This window comes from Fusarium coffeatum (genome assembly GCF_003316985.1).
Source record: "Fusarium coffeatum strain FIESC_28 chromosome Unknown BRIP53273_contig_27, whole genome shotgun sequence".
NCBI lineage: Eukaryota > Fungi > Ascomycota > Sordariomycetes > Hypocreales > Nectriaceae > Fusarium > Fusarium coffeatum.
In genome coordinates this window covers 1-18,207 of record NW_022157824.1, presented here as the reverse complement: position 1 = coordinate 18,207, position 18,207 = coordinate 1, and the positions used below count along the sequence as shown (strand labels likewise).

General features: G+C 47.9%; 7 protein-coding genes across 7 annotated transcripts; 3 read left to right on the top strand and 4 right to left on the bottom strand.

Annotated features, from left to right (window-relative positions):
- Nucleotides 1–133: 133 nt before the first annotated feature.
- FIESC28_00968 (uncharacterized protein) lies at nucleotides 134–928 on the bottom strand (the record flags this gene model as incomplete). The annotated part of the gene is made up of 3 exons (XM_031155119.1): nucleotides 134–434; nucleotides 488–696; nucleotides 746–928. The coding sequence occupies 3 exons, from the start codon at nucleotides 926–928 to the stop codon at nucleotides 134–136; spliced, it is 693 nt and encodes a 230-aa protein (XP_031020776.1).
- A 2,633-nt stretch (nucleotides 929–3,561) lies between these two features.
- FIESC28_00967 (uncharacterized protein) lies at nucleotides 3,562–5,288 on the bottom strand (the record flags this gene model as incomplete). The annotated part of the gene is made up of 4 exons (XM_031155118.1): nucleotides 3,562–4,486; nucleotides 4,544–4,799; nucleotides 4,852–5,008; nucleotides 5,070–5,288. The coding sequence occupies 4 exons, from the start codon at nucleotides 5,286–5,288 to the stop codon at nucleotides 3,562–3,564; spliced, it is 1,557 nt and encodes a 518-aa protein (XP_031020775.1).
- Nucleotides 5,289–6,505: 1,217 nt separating this feature from the next.
- Nucleotides 6,506–7,255, bottom strand: FIESC28_00966 (uncharacterized protein; the record flags this gene model as incomplete). The annotated part of the gene is made up of 1 exon (XM_031155117.1): nucleotides 6,506–7,255. One exon carries the CDS (start codon nucleotides 7,253–7,255, stop codon nucleotides 6,506–6,508), a length of 750 nt encoding a protein of 249 aa, XP_031020774.1.
- Nucleotides 7,256–8,478: 1,223 nt separating this feature from the next.
- On the top strand, nucleotides 8,479–13,551 carry FIESC28_00965 (uncharacterized protein; the record flags this gene model as incomplete). The annotated part of the gene is made up of 8 exons (XM_031155116.1): nucleotides 8,479–10,515; nucleotides 10,643–10,925; nucleotides 10,976–11,011; nucleotides 11,063–11,326; nucleotides 11,375–11,528; nucleotides 11,595–12,156; nucleotides 12,206–12,299; nucleotides 12,347–13,551. The coding sequence occupies 8 exons, from the start codon at nucleotides 8,479–8,481 to the stop codon at nucleotides 13,549–13,551; spliced, it is 4,635 nt and encodes a 1,544-aa protein (XP_031020773.1).
- Nucleotides 13,552–14,018: 467 nt separating this feature from the next.
- Nucleotides 14,019–14,825, top strand: FIESC28_00964 (uncharacterized protein; the record flags this gene model as incomplete). The annotated part of the gene is made up of 1 exon (XM_031155115.1): nucleotides 14,019–14,825. The coding sequence occupies one exon, from the start codon at nucleotides 14,019–14,021 to the stop codon at nucleotides 14,823–14,825; it is 807 nt and encodes a 268-aa protein (XP_031020772.1).
- A 304-nt stretch (nucleotides 14,826–15,129) lies between these two features.
- FIESC28_00963 (uncharacterized protein) lies at nucleotides 15,130–16,983 on the top strand (the record flags this gene model as incomplete). Its single annotated transcript, XM_031155114.1, has 1 exon — nucleotides 15,130–16,983. One exon carries the CDS (start codon nucleotides 15,130–15,132, stop codon nucleotides 16,981–16,983), a length of 1,854 nt encoding a protein of 617 aa, XP_031020771.1.
- Nucleotides 16,984–17,325: 342 nt separating this feature from the next.
- Nucleotides 17,326–18,104, bottom strand: FIESC28_00962 (uncharacterized protein; the record flags this gene model as incomplete). Its single annotated transcript, XM_031155113.1, has 2 exons — nucleotides 17,326–17,723; nucleotides 17,777–18,104. The coding sequence occupies 2 exons, from the start codon at nucleotides 18,102–18,104 to the stop codon at nucleotides 17,326–17,328; spliced, it is 726 nt and encodes a 241-aa protein (XP_031020770.1).
- Between the last annotated feature and the right edge of the window lie 103 nt (nucleotides 18,105–18,207).

The following is an 18,207-nucleotide window of genomic DNA, read 5'->3' as shown; positions in this document are numbered from 1 at the left end:
ACGCTCATATTATGCTGGGTATTGCTGAATTCAGTGTGCTCTATCTGCATAACTAATGTAGTTTGAGTGCTCACAAGAAACTACAAGGTCATAATCCAGCGATGAGAGAAGCTTGTGTCATTTGCGACTCTCTTTACTTCGCTCCGGCACCCAAGACGCCCCTAGCCTGACCAATGAGGAAATCAGCACCCTCGTCAGCATTTCGACCGTAGGAAAGATGAGGCGGTAGGACAGCGGCAGTGAGAACACCGTCGCATACCGTGTCCCGGGGTAGAGAGGCACAAATAATCTCCGTTTTGGCTGGGTCGAAGTTGGGGATCTGGCCCCCATCAGCGCGATCTTGTGTGTCGCCAAACATGATGACGCCAGCGATACGATCCTGTTGGTCTTGAGGGAGATCCTCGATGACACGGTGATTGACGGCAGCGCCCTGGCTATTTGGGAGGTTAGCAAAAGCTGCTAAAGCGATAAAAGCAGAGTGACTTACGAGTAGCCACCAGTGACAATCACGGAGTCAGGACATTGGCTCATAGCATCATCGAGAATTGATTTCATCTCGCGGATACCGACAGGATCAGCACCTCCGGGGACGAAGTTGGTTGAGAGAAGAGCAGCATAGTCAACACCCTGTACGGCTACCTGGCCTGGGAACGCATCCTTGAGATTGTTGGCGACATCAGGACCGACAATAGTTCCCTGTTTCATTGTAAGAGAGTCGTACATTCCGTATCAATATCAAACGTACCATGTTGCCGATCTCGGTAGAGCCACGAGCCCAGACGAAAATGATGTCGTTGCAGCCATCGTCCTTGAACTCGTTGGCCGTGCTGCGGACTCTGTCGCCAAGTTGACGTTTACTCTCCCTCGCAGAGTGGTCAAAGGCCAGGGCCAGAGAGGCGAGAGTGAAGAATTGAAGGAAATGCTTCATAGTTGCAACAGAGATTGAGTGGTTCTTAGTTGGTGTAAAGATGAGTAACAGGAAGTTCTTCTGATAGTTCGTAGAAGGAGACCTGCTCCGGAAGAAAAGCGAATGACGAAGTAAAGAGTGAATGAAGGATATCGTGCCAGACGATATAGATAGAAGTGAAAATGTAACCTGATGATAATGCCTGTGTATCGAGATTTGTGAACACGTAGAGACAGGCTTATATAAATACCAGTAACTACTGACAGTATTCAGAACGTCTAGCGCTTTGGCGCTTAGTCCCAATGTGGAAAAGTTTACGAATATGTAAAATAAGCTTATTGATCATAAATGACAATAAAGATAACATGGCGGTCACCTCGGCAGTTTCATCACGTCCGAGAGCTGAAAGCTGGGGATTCTTGACCGCTGTCTTTTTGAAACGGGCCTCGGCTCGCTGGTCATAATTGCGCTCCCACTATTCGTCTTCTTCTTAAGCATCGTTTGTGTTCGCGTGATCAAAAGTGTTATTCATTGAATAGTCATTGCCGGGCATTTTAACACCAGATATGGCACAGGTAGATCCAGGTAGCTGAAACATCTCTTGTCATTTCCCTGCCAAGTGAAACTAAACCCTCAAGTGTATCAAGACGATTGGTAATAACAGACTGGAACAATTGGGGAAATGATTGCGAATAGCGCGATTGTGAATCATGCGTTTCAGGTTAAAAATGCAGCTTACAGATGGGCAAAACATTACAAAACACAGCTGTTTAAACTAAAGAAATGTAGCACTTGGCATATTGACTTCAAAACACTAATAGTGTAAGATCTCTTTTAAAAGATGTGATTCGCAAAATGTAAAGAAGATGGCTAGATGCATTGTACTTTGGGAGGAGGCTTATTGGGCACGGATCTACTCCATACTGATAAAACACGGAATGGAAGTCTAAAACACGGACCCTTATTCGGAAGCTACCGTGCCGAGACCGAGACTGGCAATGCCAAGCAGTCAGCCCGATGCTTCCAATTGCTCGGATTGAGGCGAAGGATCCTCTCAAGCTTGCTTACACTTGTGTCGATGACCTTATCGGCGAGTAGGCTAATCGCCAATCTGATAAGGTAGCCCTTGATTCTTAGGATGACAATTCCCACTATTCTGGGCTGGACAAGCTATTGAGCTTGTGTGTATAGCATTTGCATTCTCTATATAGAACAGCTCCTCAACTTAAAACTATACAACCGATTATCCAAATACGTTGCATCCGTAGAACGAGAAGCTGTGAAAAGTACTGAAACAAACAGCTCTTAGAATTCAATTAGACAACCTTTCCACCGCCCCGACTACAGCATGAATCTTAGAGGGTGAAGACCAATCCTTTCAGTGAGTCAGCGTCTCAAGATTCTCCTTTTCCCCAGGCATCAGGGACTCCCATCACTATGGCCACCATCATCCGAGCCGCCTGGACAATTCTCATGGCTCGACATCGCGACACAGACGACGTGTGCTTCAGAACTTCTGTCTCTGGTCGCAACGCCCCCGTCCTAGGTTTAGACACTACGACAGCGATCGCTATAGCCCTAGTCGTCGTGAGGGTACATCTTTTTTTCACAAGGGCAAATCAGTCGAGGACTTATCAAAAGATATTCAACCTCAAGCGTCGGAAATGGTCGCTTTCGAACAATTTGGGCTTCAGGATACTGTCAGCCTCAGCGAGTCAGCCCGGCAGGCATGTGGTTTTCAAAGATTACTAGCCATGAAACCTGTAAAGCCTTCAACAGCAGCTGTTAGCTCGGAGTACGTCATTTCACTGAGAGGTGAGGCGTCGGGGGATTCTTCTAGTTACTCATTGGTTGTTCAAGGTTCGCTTCATGATGATGATGTCCAGTTCGACATCCACAAACACATCTTTTAATTGAGTATACTAAGCTCTGTTCCTTAACTCTCCGTCGTTATGCACTGGCGCTTCCTCTATGTTCTCACCATTGATGCAGTCTTCGCGGTTATCGACCACCATCCTATCAGCTATGTTGTCAAGATTGTTTTTGCTGGAGTAGCATGACGCGTTCTGCTTACATCAAGCTTATGATTGGCTGACGCGTCTATTGATACAGTCTATATCCGACACCCAGAAGCTACCCTACATCCCGAAGATTTTTAATACAGGTAAGTCATAAGTTGCCATGCCCGGACTAGACTTATGCTAAAGACTACAGAGTCCTGGTTAAGGGGAAATAATCATAAAGGGGGATGGTGTACTTGACGATCACCTTGTTGCTATGATCACCAGTCTAGCGATGTTCTTCAAAGGGTGCGGCGAGGGGTAGCATTTGAGTTGTCGTTACAATGTCGTCGGCACCCATGCAAGCGCGTAGTTCAAGTCACCAGAAACATTGCTTCCTACAAGCGTAAAGAATGTGGTAAGTCATAACAGATGGGGCTATTCCGAGTTACCGCTACAAATAAAGGATCCGATTCGACACTTATAAGTGAAAACTACTGACGACGACACTCGGAGGACACTGTTGGAAGAGATATGCATACATTATTCCAAGGCTTTGGCACATCTATGATTTCCAGGAATGTGTTTCTAAGAATCACATATCTCTCAGATATCTCTCAGCCAAGTCATCGCCATGATAGGTACTCCTTCTCTTCAAACAGCTACACAGACCCAGTACTTCGCCCACAATGCTTTACAGCCTGACCCAATAGATGGATTCCATTTATACAGGTTAGCCCAGGAAATCTTGTAGTAATTCTGAATAGAAGCACACGTAGTAGTTGATTGGACAAGGTGGAACTTCTTGCAACCCTTGACCATGTTTGTCTGGATAGGCGAAGGTGTTTGCACACCACCAGGCGTGGTTGGGCTCGGTTTAGGCTTCTGGCCTATGACCCCGATGCACACATTGTAGCCAGCCCAGAGGCCGTTGCAAGACTTGTCAATAGCAGTGTTCCACTTCAGAAAGTCCGACATATCGAGCTTATAGTAAGACTCAATTGAGGAACAGGTCGTCGTTTTAGAAACAAGGTGGAATTTGTTGCATGAGCTGGTCATGCCACTCTGGATAGGCAGAGGTGTCTCAACGCCATTATTTCCAGTCGTAGGGGTGGGTGTCCAGCCAGGGACACTTACGCAAACGTGGTATCCAGCCATAAGGTATTGGCACTTATCTCCAACAGATGGATTCCACTTGTAGAAAGTGGTAAAAGGAAGGCTGTAGTACTTCTCGATCGAATTGCAAGTTGTTGTTTTCGAGACAAGATGGTACTTGTTGCAATTCTTGACGATGCCACCCTGGATCGGTGAAGGTACGTTGCCTGTTGCTGAAGGCTTCGCGGTGGTTGTAGGCTTGGTAGGTGTGCTTGGTTTATGGTCGATTGTGGAGACACAGGCCCACGCGTTGGCCCATAGTCCAGTACAACCGGTTTCGATCGACGGATTCCATTTCAGGAACTCAGCGCCCGTGATTGAATACTTGGAGGCGATATAGGCACAGCCTTCGCCTGACTTGACAAAGTGGAATTTGTTGCAGTTATTAACGATGATAAGCTGTGTCGGTTCGGGTGTATTGATGCTGCGTATTACAAATTAGCGACCGGGAATCAAGTCAAAATAGCTGGCCGTGGCCTACCTGTTGGAAGGTTTGGTGGGTGAAGGTGCAGGTGAGTCGCCACCTGGGACGTAGTCAAGTGCCATGACACATGCCCATGCGTCAGCCCAAAGACCCGAGCAGCCGTCTTGAACGCTGGGATTCCATTCGACGATTTTTTCAACAGGAATCTTGTACTTCACAGCGATTGCAGCGCAAGTCTCGCCTTTTGCAACCAGGTGGAATGTTTTGCAGTTATCAACAACCTCAAGCTGCAGGGGCTGTGGAGTCTGGACGCCTGTTATAATCATCAGCTCTGGGTGTCGTTTCGTATCCGTGTTATGACCTACCATTGGAGGGTTTGACCGGTGTGTTCTGGGTAGGCTTCGTAGTGCTCGGCTTGGTGGGAGTTCCAGGTTGAGGATCTGGAACGTTTTCAAACATTGCTTCGACACAGTAGGACTTGCCCACCGTCATTCCGCCACACTTGGCCGTGATGGAAGGATTCTACAATCGCTATATGTCAGACATAGTGTGTTTACGGACAGCAGAAAAGAAATTAACTGACCCATCGACGGAACTGATCAATGGTGATCATGTTGTTTTCCAGCAGATCGTCGCAACTTATGGGTCCATTCATATCAAACCACCAAGTGCAGTCTGCTGAAGTGTTCGCATCGTAGGGGTTGGCTGGTGCAGTGTCCCGACGAGAATGGCGGTCGATCACTGCACTGGTGCCTGTCTGCAAAAACGCAGTGAAAGTTAAGAGGTGGGCGAGGCTTCTCATGGTCTAAGCTGAGATACTGAAGATGCGTCTGTGATACAAATCAGTGAGTTTGAAGCATCTCAGCGACCTTTTGAATACATGAACTTTCACAGAACAGAAGTAACTTCGTATCTTTCTTTGGCCATTTCTTGGCGCGTCTGCTGATAGTTTGACCACTGAGCGATATATCTCGCAATCTCTGTGGTTTGAAGGACCTTTGTGGATGCAAACATCACAAGATCCCGTGCAATCTTGCTCTCCGCTTCAACGAACCATGTACATGGTCCTCGTGGTTCAACCAACAGTTCATTTAGCCTATGTCACCAAGTTGCCTGAGGGCTGCAGTGGGAGATTACATCTCCACGCCGAAGTCTTTACGAGAGACTCTTACTCATAATGGCAGGTGTTTCATCGAACCGTAGGATGGTTCTTTTCAAATCTGTTGGTTGTTAGTCTACGAGAGATGTCACCCTTCAGGTGGCGTCGGCTTCATCCGTCTCCAAAGTTCCGATTGGTTCGTTTTGAGATCCACTGATCAGGGGCAAAACCTTCTCCTCAAAAAAAAGTCCGTGTTACACCAATCATCATCTACAATGAGTGGAGAGTCCGGAGAAGCTTAAAAATCGTGGTTGTTGGTTGTGAACTGCAGGGTTTTCTTTTTTTTTTTGTGTTGGCTCTAAGTCTTTTTACCTTTTTAAGAAGGAGAAACAACGTCGTGAACTCCGTCTTGGCAGAGCAACGAACGGCTAGACGGGCTTGGCACTGAATTCCAATCTCGGCAGCAGATTTCAACTTGTACTATCGACTCTGAAGGCCTGTAAAGGTCTTGTACATCACTCGCTTGGTCGTTCCGATGATCCACCTATTTAACAGGTAAAAATCGGTACCCTGGCCGTACGGCAAAATCGAGGTGCAGGGATTTCTTGAAACCTGGTTCAGCACATGCTACGATGGCGAATTTCGGCAAGCCTGTTTGTCCCCAAACAGGACGCACATTCAGGGGATTTTCTGCTCCGACGACTTTTCGAACAATGCTATGATTTACCGTAAACTCCCCCATGCGGCAGGCGCGCAAGGCACACGCCGAAAGTAAGATTTAAGTCAAACGTTCGCTTCACTCGTAGTATTGGGAGTTATTGTGCCAAAGACCCATCTAAGTGGCATTATTCATGGATGTATACGTGTCATGCAAGCAAGAGATATTGTAATTAAGCTAGAATGTGACTTCAATAAGATCCTCACATAGCGTCGTTGACGACAGCAGCGGCGAGTCCACCGCCAGCCATGAGCCAAACATCAGCTCCTCGAGCTTGGATCTGTGTACCCTTCGATTCTTCCCTGCGATCTTCCTTTGCGGTTCCCTGAGTCTCTTCTGAATTGCCTTCAGTAACATCCGATGAGACCTGAGTCTCTTTGGGTGCTGTTGGGGTGACCTTCATGCCAGTCGTTGCTTTTGTAGTTGAAGCTGGTGTAGCAGCAACTCTGTCCACGGTGGCATGGGCTTGTGCGTAACATTCACCCCAATGGATGGTGTTGTTCAGGCGAGCCGAGCCATAGACAACCCCAATCATGGCATTGAACCACTTCTTTTTGCAGACGTGGGCATATTTCACAGCGTATGAACTGTGTTCCGACCACCACGACGAAGCTGAGCTGCCATAGGATGACCAAGCTGGCAATAGGGTTTTGGGTGCGTGGTTGCTAAAAGAGCACCACTCCGACAGTGCTGGATATGGGCACGTCGGTAGGCCCATAACGTCCACATCAGTCAATGGACAGTCTTTGAGTAACTCATCGCCATAGGACAGGAGAGCCGTCGATAGGCTCCCGTTGGGAGTCAAAGCGGAGAAGATTGGATAAAAGTCTTCGAACATGCAATCGATGTCGTTGTCCGAGGTAGTTGGCTTTGCCGAAGGGAAGAGGGTCTCATAGATGGCGGCATTGGTGGCCGAGCCTTGCAAGAGAAAGATAGCAAGAGAAAGCTTCATTGTGTTCAAGTTTGGTAGACTTGGCTTGTAGCAGATTCCGTGCTTGATGTGAATAGAGAGCTGAGGATAAAGGGGCAGTGAAGTAATTTCTTGAGAGGTTCTCCTGACAAAGAAATTGAGAAGATGCGAGGAGTCTACTCACGTTGTCATGTGAAAATTACTCGCGAGTAACTACTCGCTCTTATTCACGACTCCGAGGGTTGATCCACACCTAGTATCCAATCGCCAACAAGTTAAATGCGTCTCCACCTCCACAAGTAGCCTATCCAGTAGTTCCTGTAAAGCGGCATTTACAGAAAGACCAAAAGATGCAATTCTTCAGACCCGTCAGGGTCCTCTTGGTACATGTTGGCCAGCAGTATGTTGTTGGTTCATGGGTTTCCTCCACAGTAGTGGAGCATAGAGCCAATTACCCTTTAATGTAACGTACCATGTGTCACCGGGATGGTCCAGAATTTCACTCGCATAAGCACTCCGAGCAGAAACTTCCGTTTTTAACACTCCGGGTCATCATTTTGACTCTGGTGTGACTCTGCACAGATGGGGCCCGGACGACATGGCCAGGGATATAGCACCCTGGACCAACAGTCACCAAGCTAACGCCACTATCAATGTCACGCTCTGTTCCTCGACCCTGCATGGGGGAATAGTTGTAAGTGAGAGGATAATGATTCTGGGATGCATTATCGAACTCCGTTGTGCTATGAGGCATCGGGATTCGCTCGATGCTCTTTCACGCGACATACTACAGCTACGGGTTCTAGGCCGAGCGGTTAAGCAGGCCTGAGCATAGGCTTCTCTCTAGACTCTTGAACCTAAGCGACATGAAATTGTGTGCTTGCTATCAAAATTATACTTTCTGGTCCACATTGATGCAGCTGTTGGTAGTTCCACGTTCATTGCCGTCCGCTTTGTGTCGCGGAGTTCCGGGTTGCCACCTATCGACTTGTAGTCAAAAGATGTTCTGCAGCTAATCCTGAACTGTCAATCCGGTATTAAACTCAGACGAAATCCCCCTTCATAGAACTTAGTCTTGTGTTAACCAATGTTTGCATACACTCTTTACAACTGTCACTCTTTGCGACTCTCAACACGATCTCTTACTGTGTCATAGTAACACACTCTTTTACTGTATCATTCTCTCTTATTCTATCAGACTTTGCTTCTGTTATTTACTGTCATTCTTTTATTTTTCATTGCATATAGATGCTACCTTTAACAACATGAGTTGGGCAAGATCTTCATTGTTTCTCGCGTGGCTCCTTTGGGCTGCCACGGTGATCGAATGTGCCATTAACTTGGATGGCACACAGGCTGTTGATCCAGCAGGCGAAGATGATCCGTCACCTATTAGTGACATCAACACCTATCATCCTGATCAACACGACTGCCCTCTGGTCTGTGCAGACTATTCCAACATTCACAGTTGGATCCCTTATCTGTCTGTGGAACGCCTTCACCGTTGCCCAGATCCAATGCTGCTTAAGCTCTCTGTTTCGCAGCCACTGGACCGGGCGGATTCGACCATCTTGATTCGTAGCTGCACCATCGAATCCAAGTCGCGTTCTACCAGGAAGAACATCACCACAACTGTTGAGAACCCCAAAAAGGACACCACCCTTTATGAGGGAGGTAGTCTGAAGACCTCTGCAGCTTGCATTGTCGGTGGCACCTTGGTCAAAGACAAGCTCAGTCTTGGTACCACCCGAACCTCCAGTGGCAATAAGACTTTGATTGCCAACACCATGGGTGTTCTCCAGGGTATGAAGGCGTACTTTGATGAGAAGGACAACTGTGATGAGAACTTCTTGTTCGCTTATCATCAAGAAGTTGTCGCCGGCTTATATATTGGGGCCGGACTTGGCAAACGGACGGCTTCCTTGGCGCTTGACTCTCTTTCGCAGCATCTTGGAAGCATCGGCTCTATCTCCAATCAAACGTTGGTCCAACTCCATGACTCTGGGCGCAAGCCTGATCGTGTCTTTGGTATCTTTGTGGATACCACTGGTGACCTTCCCGCTGTTCAGAAGGCCACCTTGCGATGGAGTCAGGGATCTTCTGCTGTCGGCAGTGGCTTTGACCTTTCTCGATCACTGTCAAATGCTAAGGTCTACGATATATCTGGTATCACGGACTTCCCAGCTGCTGGTGAGCCAACACCAACACCAACACCTATGCCCTCAACCTCGGTCTCAAAAGAGCCTACAGGCCTCACGAGGAGACTTGCAAGTTTCGTCAATGCCAACATCCTGCAAAAGCGTGCTGTCTGTAAACACATTCCCGTTGAAGCAGGGGACAGTTGCGCAGCACTCACACGACGTTGCGGTATCCGCGGAGCCGATTTTGTAAAATTCAATCCCAAGTCCGACTTGTGTTCTTCTCTTGAAGAAGGGGATCACGTATGCTGCTCTGCCGGTGATCCGTACAAACCTTCTGGGCCCAAACCTGATCCTGATGGAACTTGTGCTACTCACCTCATCAAAGAACGGGATACTTGTGCTGCCTTGGCCAAGAAGCACAGCGTTTCTGTCAAGGACCTTGAGAAATGGAACAAGAACACTTGGGCTTGGACGGACTGCACCGACCTCCTTGTCGGTTACAACATGTGCCTTAGCTCAGGATTGCCTCCCATGCCTCTGCCTCAGGAAGGCGCTGCATGTGGTCCTTTGGTTCCGGGTACAAAGCGACCGACCGACAGTTCAGTATCGCTCGCTGATCTAAATCCCTGTCCTTTGAAAGCCTGTTGTAGCAACTGGGGCTTTTGCGGCGTCTTTCCTGGTCATTGTACTATCAATGAGCCCGAAAAGGGCGGCCCTGGAAGTAAGGCCAAAGGGTCTCAGAACACGTGCGTTTCCAACTGCGGGCACAACATCAAGGAGAACTCTGGTCGCCCGAAGCAGTTCGGTAGGATTGGTTATTATGAAGCCTTCAATTTTGATCGTGAGTGTTTGTGGCTAAAGGCAAGGAACGCTAACACAGACGGGTCTTATACGCATATTCATTGGGCCTTTGCTTCTATTGACCCACAGACCTGGAAACCTGTGATTAAACAGGGCAAAGACCAGTGGGCCGATTTCAAGAAGCTTCCAGTGAAGCGTATTATTTCCTTCGGCGGTTGGGCTGACTCAACAGCCCCCGACAAGTACGCTATTATTCGCAATGCTATCATCACCAACCGGGAGACATTTGCTACCAACCTTGCCAAATTCGCCAAGGATGAGGGCATTGATGGTGTTGACATTGACTGGGAGTACCCAGGCGTGAGTATTTCAGTCTCTCTTATGTTTGCTCATGTTAAGTCTGCACCCTCTACACTTTCGCTTCTTCATTCTTCTTTCCTTTTTCCCTTACTATCCTCTACGGTGTCTAATGTAATGGCGAAAACAGGCTGAGGATATTATGGTCGGAGGGTCGCCAATTGGGGCCAAGACAGATGGCCTGAACTACCTGAGATTTCTTACCACCCTGCGTCAGAAGCTTGATCCGGATATGTCACTGTCCATTGCAGCTCCAGCATCCTATTGGTATCTCAAGGCGTTTCCGATTGACCGTATCTCTAGCGTTGTGGATTACATCGTCTATATGACGTATGATTTACATGGACAGTGGGACTACGGCAATCCAAACGCCTTTGATGAATGTCCATCAGGCAAATGTATAAGAAGCCATGGTAAGCTCTTCCCAGTTGCTGTTTCAGTGGCCGGGGCTAACATTCGATAGTTAACATGACCGAAACCCGAAACGCCCTCTCAATGAGTATGATGATCGCTCTTACTATGAGAAGATTTTGCTAACAAGGCGGTACAGTCACGAAGGCTGGTGTGCCAAACAACAAGATCTTTGTCGGCGAGTCGAGCTACGGAAGGTCATTTCACATGGCCAAGGCCGGCTGTTGGAAGCCGACATGCGAGTTCACTGGTTCTAAGGCACTCTCAGACGCAACTCCGGGCAGGTGCACTAAGGAAGGAGGTTACATTTCCAACGCTGAGATCCAAGAGATCCTCCTTTCTGGCGAAGGTGTTGAGACCATGTACGATCGGACGTCTGAGTCGAATATCCTACTCTACAAAGGTATGAAGCTCACCATGAAGATTTTGTCCAAGGTCTAACGAGTTACAGGTGACTACGTCAGTTATATGACAGACAATGACAAATTGGAGCGACGAGTAATCTGGACCGACTTCAATTTTGCTGGCACTATCGATTGGGCGGTAGACCTGCAGAGGTTCGGAAATGAGGACTTCAATGCGGCCCCATCTATTCCAGAGTCTGGGTATGGATGCGTACGCGGCGATGATATGCTGGACGACTCTCTTGATCTTTGCTACTTCACTTGTAGGTATGGCTTCTGTCCTGAGTCGATCTGCTCGTGCCAGGAAGAAGGCAAAATCCGGAAGTTGCCCAAGGTCAAGAATAAGGATGAGGTGTGGGCTGATGATCCTTTCAATGTTGATCTGAACCGGCTGTGCAAGTTTGCATGCAAATACGGTTACTGCCCCTCCGAAGTCTGCAAGAGGAAGTCATCAAATTCCGGAAGTGTCGATGTTGATGTTGATGAAACGAATGGAGTGATCACTGTCCCACCTGACTACGATGAGGATTCTGTCAAGACCCGAGACGAGAACGACCGGATGTGCTACATTTATCGAGTTCCAAACGACAGGGAAGAAGGTTTGGATTCGTGCAAGAGACAGTGCCAACCGACCCTCGACAAAGCCAAAGAAGAAGGGCGGACTTCTAACTACGGCTGTGTTTCTTGGAGGCCTTTGGATGAGCCCGTCGTCTGGCAGAGGCAACCAGCAACTGGTTTGGATATCATCGGTGGGCAATGCAGTTGCGATAACTATTTGTTGAATCTGGGTATGGACATGATCGTCGAAGCACTTCCGGCTATTGGACAGGTGGGTCATGATATCTGTGTCTGGACGCGCAACTCACTCAGCGATGTAGATTGGATGTTTTCTCTTGATGTCGTCTGTCAAGTTGATTCTTGACATCGGGCTGGAATTCTTTCCTGCTGGTCGGGCTTTTACCGCTGGAACAGGTCTGTCTTTATCTCTCCTCAATGGCAAACTAGGTACTGACAGATAGCAGATATGTTGCTTACTGCGGCAGAGTTAATCAACTATGTCTATCCTGAGGGCGAAGATCCTGCTGGAGCTTTTGAGTGGTGGCTGAGTCCTTGTGGAGGTTCTGACCTTGTACCTGACGAGTTCAAGCAAGTCTTTGATATCCTCAGTCTGGTCCCGACCGGTCGTTCCAGTTATAGAACTCCCAAGAACATCAAGAAGGGTAGCGGCAAAAAGGGTGACGACGGGAACCCAACCGATCGCTCTGCTCCTCGACCTATCGGCGGTAATAAACCTCCTGGCGGTGGGAAACCGAATCCAACTCCGACGCCCAAGCCCAAGCCGTTGTGCACCGTCCCTCAGGCCTTGGAAACGCAACAAATCGGTGTACCATGTAACACCCTTCGGTTCGTCTCATGCGATAAAAACGACAATACAGTGATTACGGACATGGTTATCACTACCATGACATACGTGGCAAACGCCAAAACCACTGATATTACGAGAACCTGTAGGAATGAGCACGAGCAGGCCTGCTACCACTACAGCTCCGCCAACAGCAATAATCCACACTGGTCAACATTGCTATGCCCACAGAGCGCAGCGAAACCATCAAGGGTCCGAAAGGGCCCTAAGGCAACTTCAACGTGGGTTGCGGAGCATAAAGGCGAAGGCTGGAAAGATGAAAGCCTTCGGGATACCAAAGACTGCGATATGGACGAATGGCCCCCTGCTTATCTGATAGAAAAGGATTCGGACACTTATCAACAAGCTGGTAAGGACAGGAAGGGACAGCGAATGCGTTTCCTGGACGCAGGACACAACAGAGGAGCTGCTTCTTATTGGAGAGGTCTTTGCTTTGTTGACGCCATTAAAGGATTGACTCAGAAGGAATTTCATGATATGGTGATGGCAGGCAAGAAGGGAAAGTGGGCGACGAACGGAAACCACAAGAAAACAAATGTACAGGTCGAGATCGACATACGGCCACAGTTCAACTTGGTCTACGAGTTCGACCAGCCTGGATTTGTCGGTAACAAACTCAGGGACGATGGCATTTGGGACAATGGTTGTTGGCCAAAGAAGGCTGCCAAGTCTGACCCTGGATTCGCCCTGTTGTCTTTGGACGAGTGGTACATTAAGAATCCGAAGGCGAAGGTTTGGGACTATACTCAGAAGTACTTACCCAAACCGGGCCCTGGGGAAACCAAGAACGGTGACCCTTGATCACACTTAGCTGGGTACTTTAGACATTTTGTGTCGACCTTCGCTAGTAGACTTGGACTGTGTACCATGTAATACATTCAGCTTCGCCGTGCATTAAGAAATTCTGCCTGTTGGAATTGTGCAGTCGTATTGTGCTTATCATATTGATTGGCTTTTCACACGCTGCCACCCATAAGACTACAATAAGCATAATTGTTCGCTTTGACATAATTTCACTGTTGCAAAGTTCAACTCAATCCAACTTGACAGCGTGGCAAGAAATATCCCATTAAAATTACCAGTTCCATTTGACTCTCATTACCCTACAAGCCAATACACTAGTACTCTGCTCGACTTACACCTGAGGCCGCAATGGTAGAATTTACCATCTATAAAAACCCCGCCATTGCCCACCTTTTGGTATTGGCCATCTGTCCTAGTTTCAACCACGAACACCAGCAAGCGCAACAAAGGAATCAGGAACAACAATGCCTGTTTCACCTGAGGCATACTCCCCTACAGAGGTGTCTGAGATCCTTCTGGACTTTTACCAATTTCTGACAACATTGCACTACGATGCACAGTATCTCAAGACCCCGCCACCTGAGGGCTGGCCCGGCCTGGATCCATTGCTGGACTATCTAGCTAGGTCAGACCATGTCCGTGAAGTTATGAAGCGCATTCCTTACTTCGACAACGATTGTAAATCGTATATCCACTTCAAATCTCGCTTCATCGACTTTCCAACACTACCTGAGCGTTACTTCAAAAGTGTAATGGATTGGAGAGTTCAATGGAGCAACGAGGCATGGTCAAACCGACGAGATACCATCGTGGACTTCTATGACTTTTTCCCTCTTGCCCTTGGTCATGAAACCTGGAGCCGTCATATTTGGTTCAATGCTCGAGATGGAGAGATCATCGAGGAGGCTCACAGGGAGGGCGACTCTGAGCCAGTTGATCTCAAAGAGTACCTGGAGGCGTTGAAACAAGCCTATATTAACCTTGACCTCATTCCCTGCCGAGGAAGACTTACGATCGAGGTGATAGACGTCAACGAGCTACCCGAAGGACAAAGGGTCACAGAGGGAGAAGTCGTTGCACAGGACGACGAATGGGGAACGGATCTGGATATTCAGTACATCAGACAGCTATATCGGGACTGTGGATGGCCTAACGTCTTCAGACGGGATGAAGCTTTTGATGCAGTCGATGCCCTTATGGACAAGATCAAAGATCGCCGAGAAGAATGGGAAGTAGAGCGCGAGGATTGGATTACTGGACATTGGTGCTGATAAGTGTGCGTAATCCTCCATATCCGTCTATCGGACAGTGGTAAGCATGGACTCAAGTTCGCATCGCTCTAGGACGCAAAGAGAAATTGACTTGGACTTACATAAGATTGAATCGCAAGTAGATAGCAGACTTGGGCACGTCAAATAGAATATGGATTTTTCTGAGGTCTAAGTTCTAGATTTTGCATTATTTCGGCTGATTACAGTAGACAGCAGCCCACAGTGGAGAATTGTTTGACCAGCACCAATTTTAGTGGCTGAAGATAGGGTTAACAGGGGAAACGCAACCTCAACATCAACCACGATGAACATACAACCCATTCCATACCAGCCACTCAAATCCGACGCGATTCGTCTCCTCCACGTCCATCCCGGTACATCCAATTCAATTAGCGTTGATATTCACACTGTCGAGACCTCCGCAAACCAAACCTTCTGGGCGTTATCCTACGTCTGGGGCGCTCGAGAAAACCCCGCCGTAATTCTCCTCAATGGACAACCGTTCAGCATCACGAGGAATTTGTACAATGCTCTGATTGAGTACAGGCGTCACACGTTCGAGAATGGTACTGAAGAAAAGGCATTGATATGGGTCGATGCTATTTGCATCAATCAGAATGATAATGTTGAGAAATCTGTCCAGGTTCCCCGCATGTCGGATATCTACGGGAAATGTCAGCACGTCTTGGCTTGGCTGGGCCCCGTTGAGAATAAGGATGAAGACACGATATCCAAGTTGTCTGAGAAATTGAAGGACTTCAAGTCACCGGGTGGTGAAGATCTTGAAGAAGATGAGCGAATCAAGGCATTTATGAAGCTTGGAAAAGCAGATCAAGAAACTGCAGCAGAAGTCGAGCTGGTTCGCAAAGCGCTGAAAAGCATCGGTCATCGTCCTTGGTTCCGACGCATCTGGATCCTTCAAGAAGCCGTCCTAGCCCAAAAGTCGCCCATTTTACTCTGTGGACAGTATGAGCTTGGATATGATATCTTCTTCAAAACTTGGGTTCTAATGCTGAATCCCTCTGAGGATGGGCAACTTCTTTACTCGTTCATGGCGAAGAATCCTGTCAGGTTCAAAGCAATTGAGGTCACGTACAAAAAGATATTGCGAGAAAGAGGTGCAAACGGCCAAGGTGAAATTAGCCAGAAAAAACAGTCCGCACTTGACATCTTCAAGCTACTGAGCGAAGCGACTGAACTCGAAGCTACCGTTGCACACGACCGTCTGTACGCCCTGATTGGCCTCTTGGCTTGCGATGCTCTACCAAAGGCTATACAGCCCGACTATACCAAGCCTCTAGAGAACTTGTGCCACGACCTCACTGTCTTTATCCTCAAGCAAACGAACGACATCCGAGCTTTGAACTTGGGTACAGTGGGCAGTTTCACGGGTGTGCCTTCTTGGACTCCAGATATTCGCAATAGTTGGACGGCAAGGTCTAATCTTGGGAACAATCTTGGCGGACATTTTCACTTATCACCAGATGGATATACTCTTACACTGCCGGCTATTATCCTTGGTCAGTGTGTTTCTGTCAGCAGCACCGTCAAGCCGGACCCCGAAACTGGTATCATGCCGCCTTCAGCCTTTTTAAAATATGATCAGGACATCATCAGCCCTGTCGCAGCGATAAGACAGGTGACGCGCATGGAGGTTATGATTGAGTGGCTCAAACACCATTTTGCAGACATATATACTGAGGAGCGGTTAGTCCAGGATCCCTCTATCTTGCAGAGGATTATGCTTGCGTATACATGCATGGTGCACGACCAACCGATTTCAGCGCTTGGTACAAGATATGGCAGTAAGCAACAACTTCATGGGGCATTTGGAATGGTTACAGATCCTATTATTCAACATAACCTCATTGGGTGCAGTAGTTTTGTTCTGCAGGATGGAACAGGAGGGAGTCTTCTTCACGACGGGAGTGTTGCGGCTGTTGGAGATGCGATCTGTGTGTTTCAAGGTCTTTCCGTCCCGCTTTTAATAAGATCGGATCATGGGAATAATTGCAGGGTCATTGGACAGGTTTCGAAGTGGGAGAACACTGGATCGAGTTTACCTGCAGAGGTCCTTGAGAGCTATCGGTGCTCATTCGAGGGATATCATCTGGGCAAGCAGACGGAGCATGCTGTTAGAATGATGCATTTACATTAGAAGGTGGAAGCGAAAATCTGCCACCTATTCAAATTCTTTATGAAGAATTGTCCTCAAGGCTTAGGCTGCTAGAATAGAATAGCCTCAGTGCTAGTCTTAAGCTGACATAAAATGACTAAATTATTTCGTCCCTTCTGCTCTTGGGGATAATTCTTCTGATGCCCTGAGGGCAGAGAGCATGAACTTCGTATTTGATATTTCACTGATTCTATACTCCGCTATGTTTTTTAAACTTTCTAGATAATACCTTATTCTCAAAAAGGTAGTCGAGAGCCTATGCGATAAGCGCTCCTCTCTTTTTACCATCAATATACAGGTTTATGCCCCGATGTAGTCAAGTATCTAGCAAGCAGGTAGAGAACTCTGGCCCTTGCAGTTGGCAGTGGTGCTAACCTCTTCACTCTTACCGTCACCCTTCTTGACACCCTTGAACTCCTGGCAGACCTTCTTGACGCCACTTCCGCAGGTACCGGAGATATTGGCAGTATCGCCGTAGTTGGAGTTAATACCAACAAGGTTAGAAACACCCCTGGCTTTGACGTTCTGAACAATGACGTTTCGAGGGCCACCGTTGTTGGTGCAGTCGCCACATCCTCGGTAGAGCTTGCCAGCGTTGACGACAGTAAAGCCCTTGATAGTAACAGTGCCCTTGCCATTGTGCTGGATGACCTTGTCCTTAGCCTCCTGAGCACCACCACCCTCGATCAGGGCATCACCGTTGCCAAGGATGGAAATAGCATCTGAGATATCAATCAGTTATGGAACGACAGTGGAACGTCAATAGCAAGCTTACCTTCGCATACATCTCGGAACCAAACGTTCTTGAGAGTACATTTTCCTTTACAGTGAACACCTTCAAGTTGGTTCACTCCAATGATGACGTTGCTGAGAGTAGCACCGTCGTTGAGAATGAAAACGGCACCTTCACTGCCGAGGTCCTCATCAGTGTCGCAAGGGCGGTTAAGCTCGAACTCCTGGTTCTTGAAGTCATTGTTGGCACCGGACAGAGTTCTAGGTCCTTTGAGGACTTGAATAGCACCGTTTCGGGCGGGAATGTTGAGGGTTTGGCCGAAGGCGGCGGTGGCGAAAGCCAGAGGAGCGAGAGCCTGAGTGAAATGCATTTTTAGAATGGTTTGAAAGTTTCGTAGTAGGGAGTTGTAGTGTTGGCCGGAGTGATTGACTGAATGGTTGAGTGACTGAGGATGACTTTTTTTTTTTTTTTTT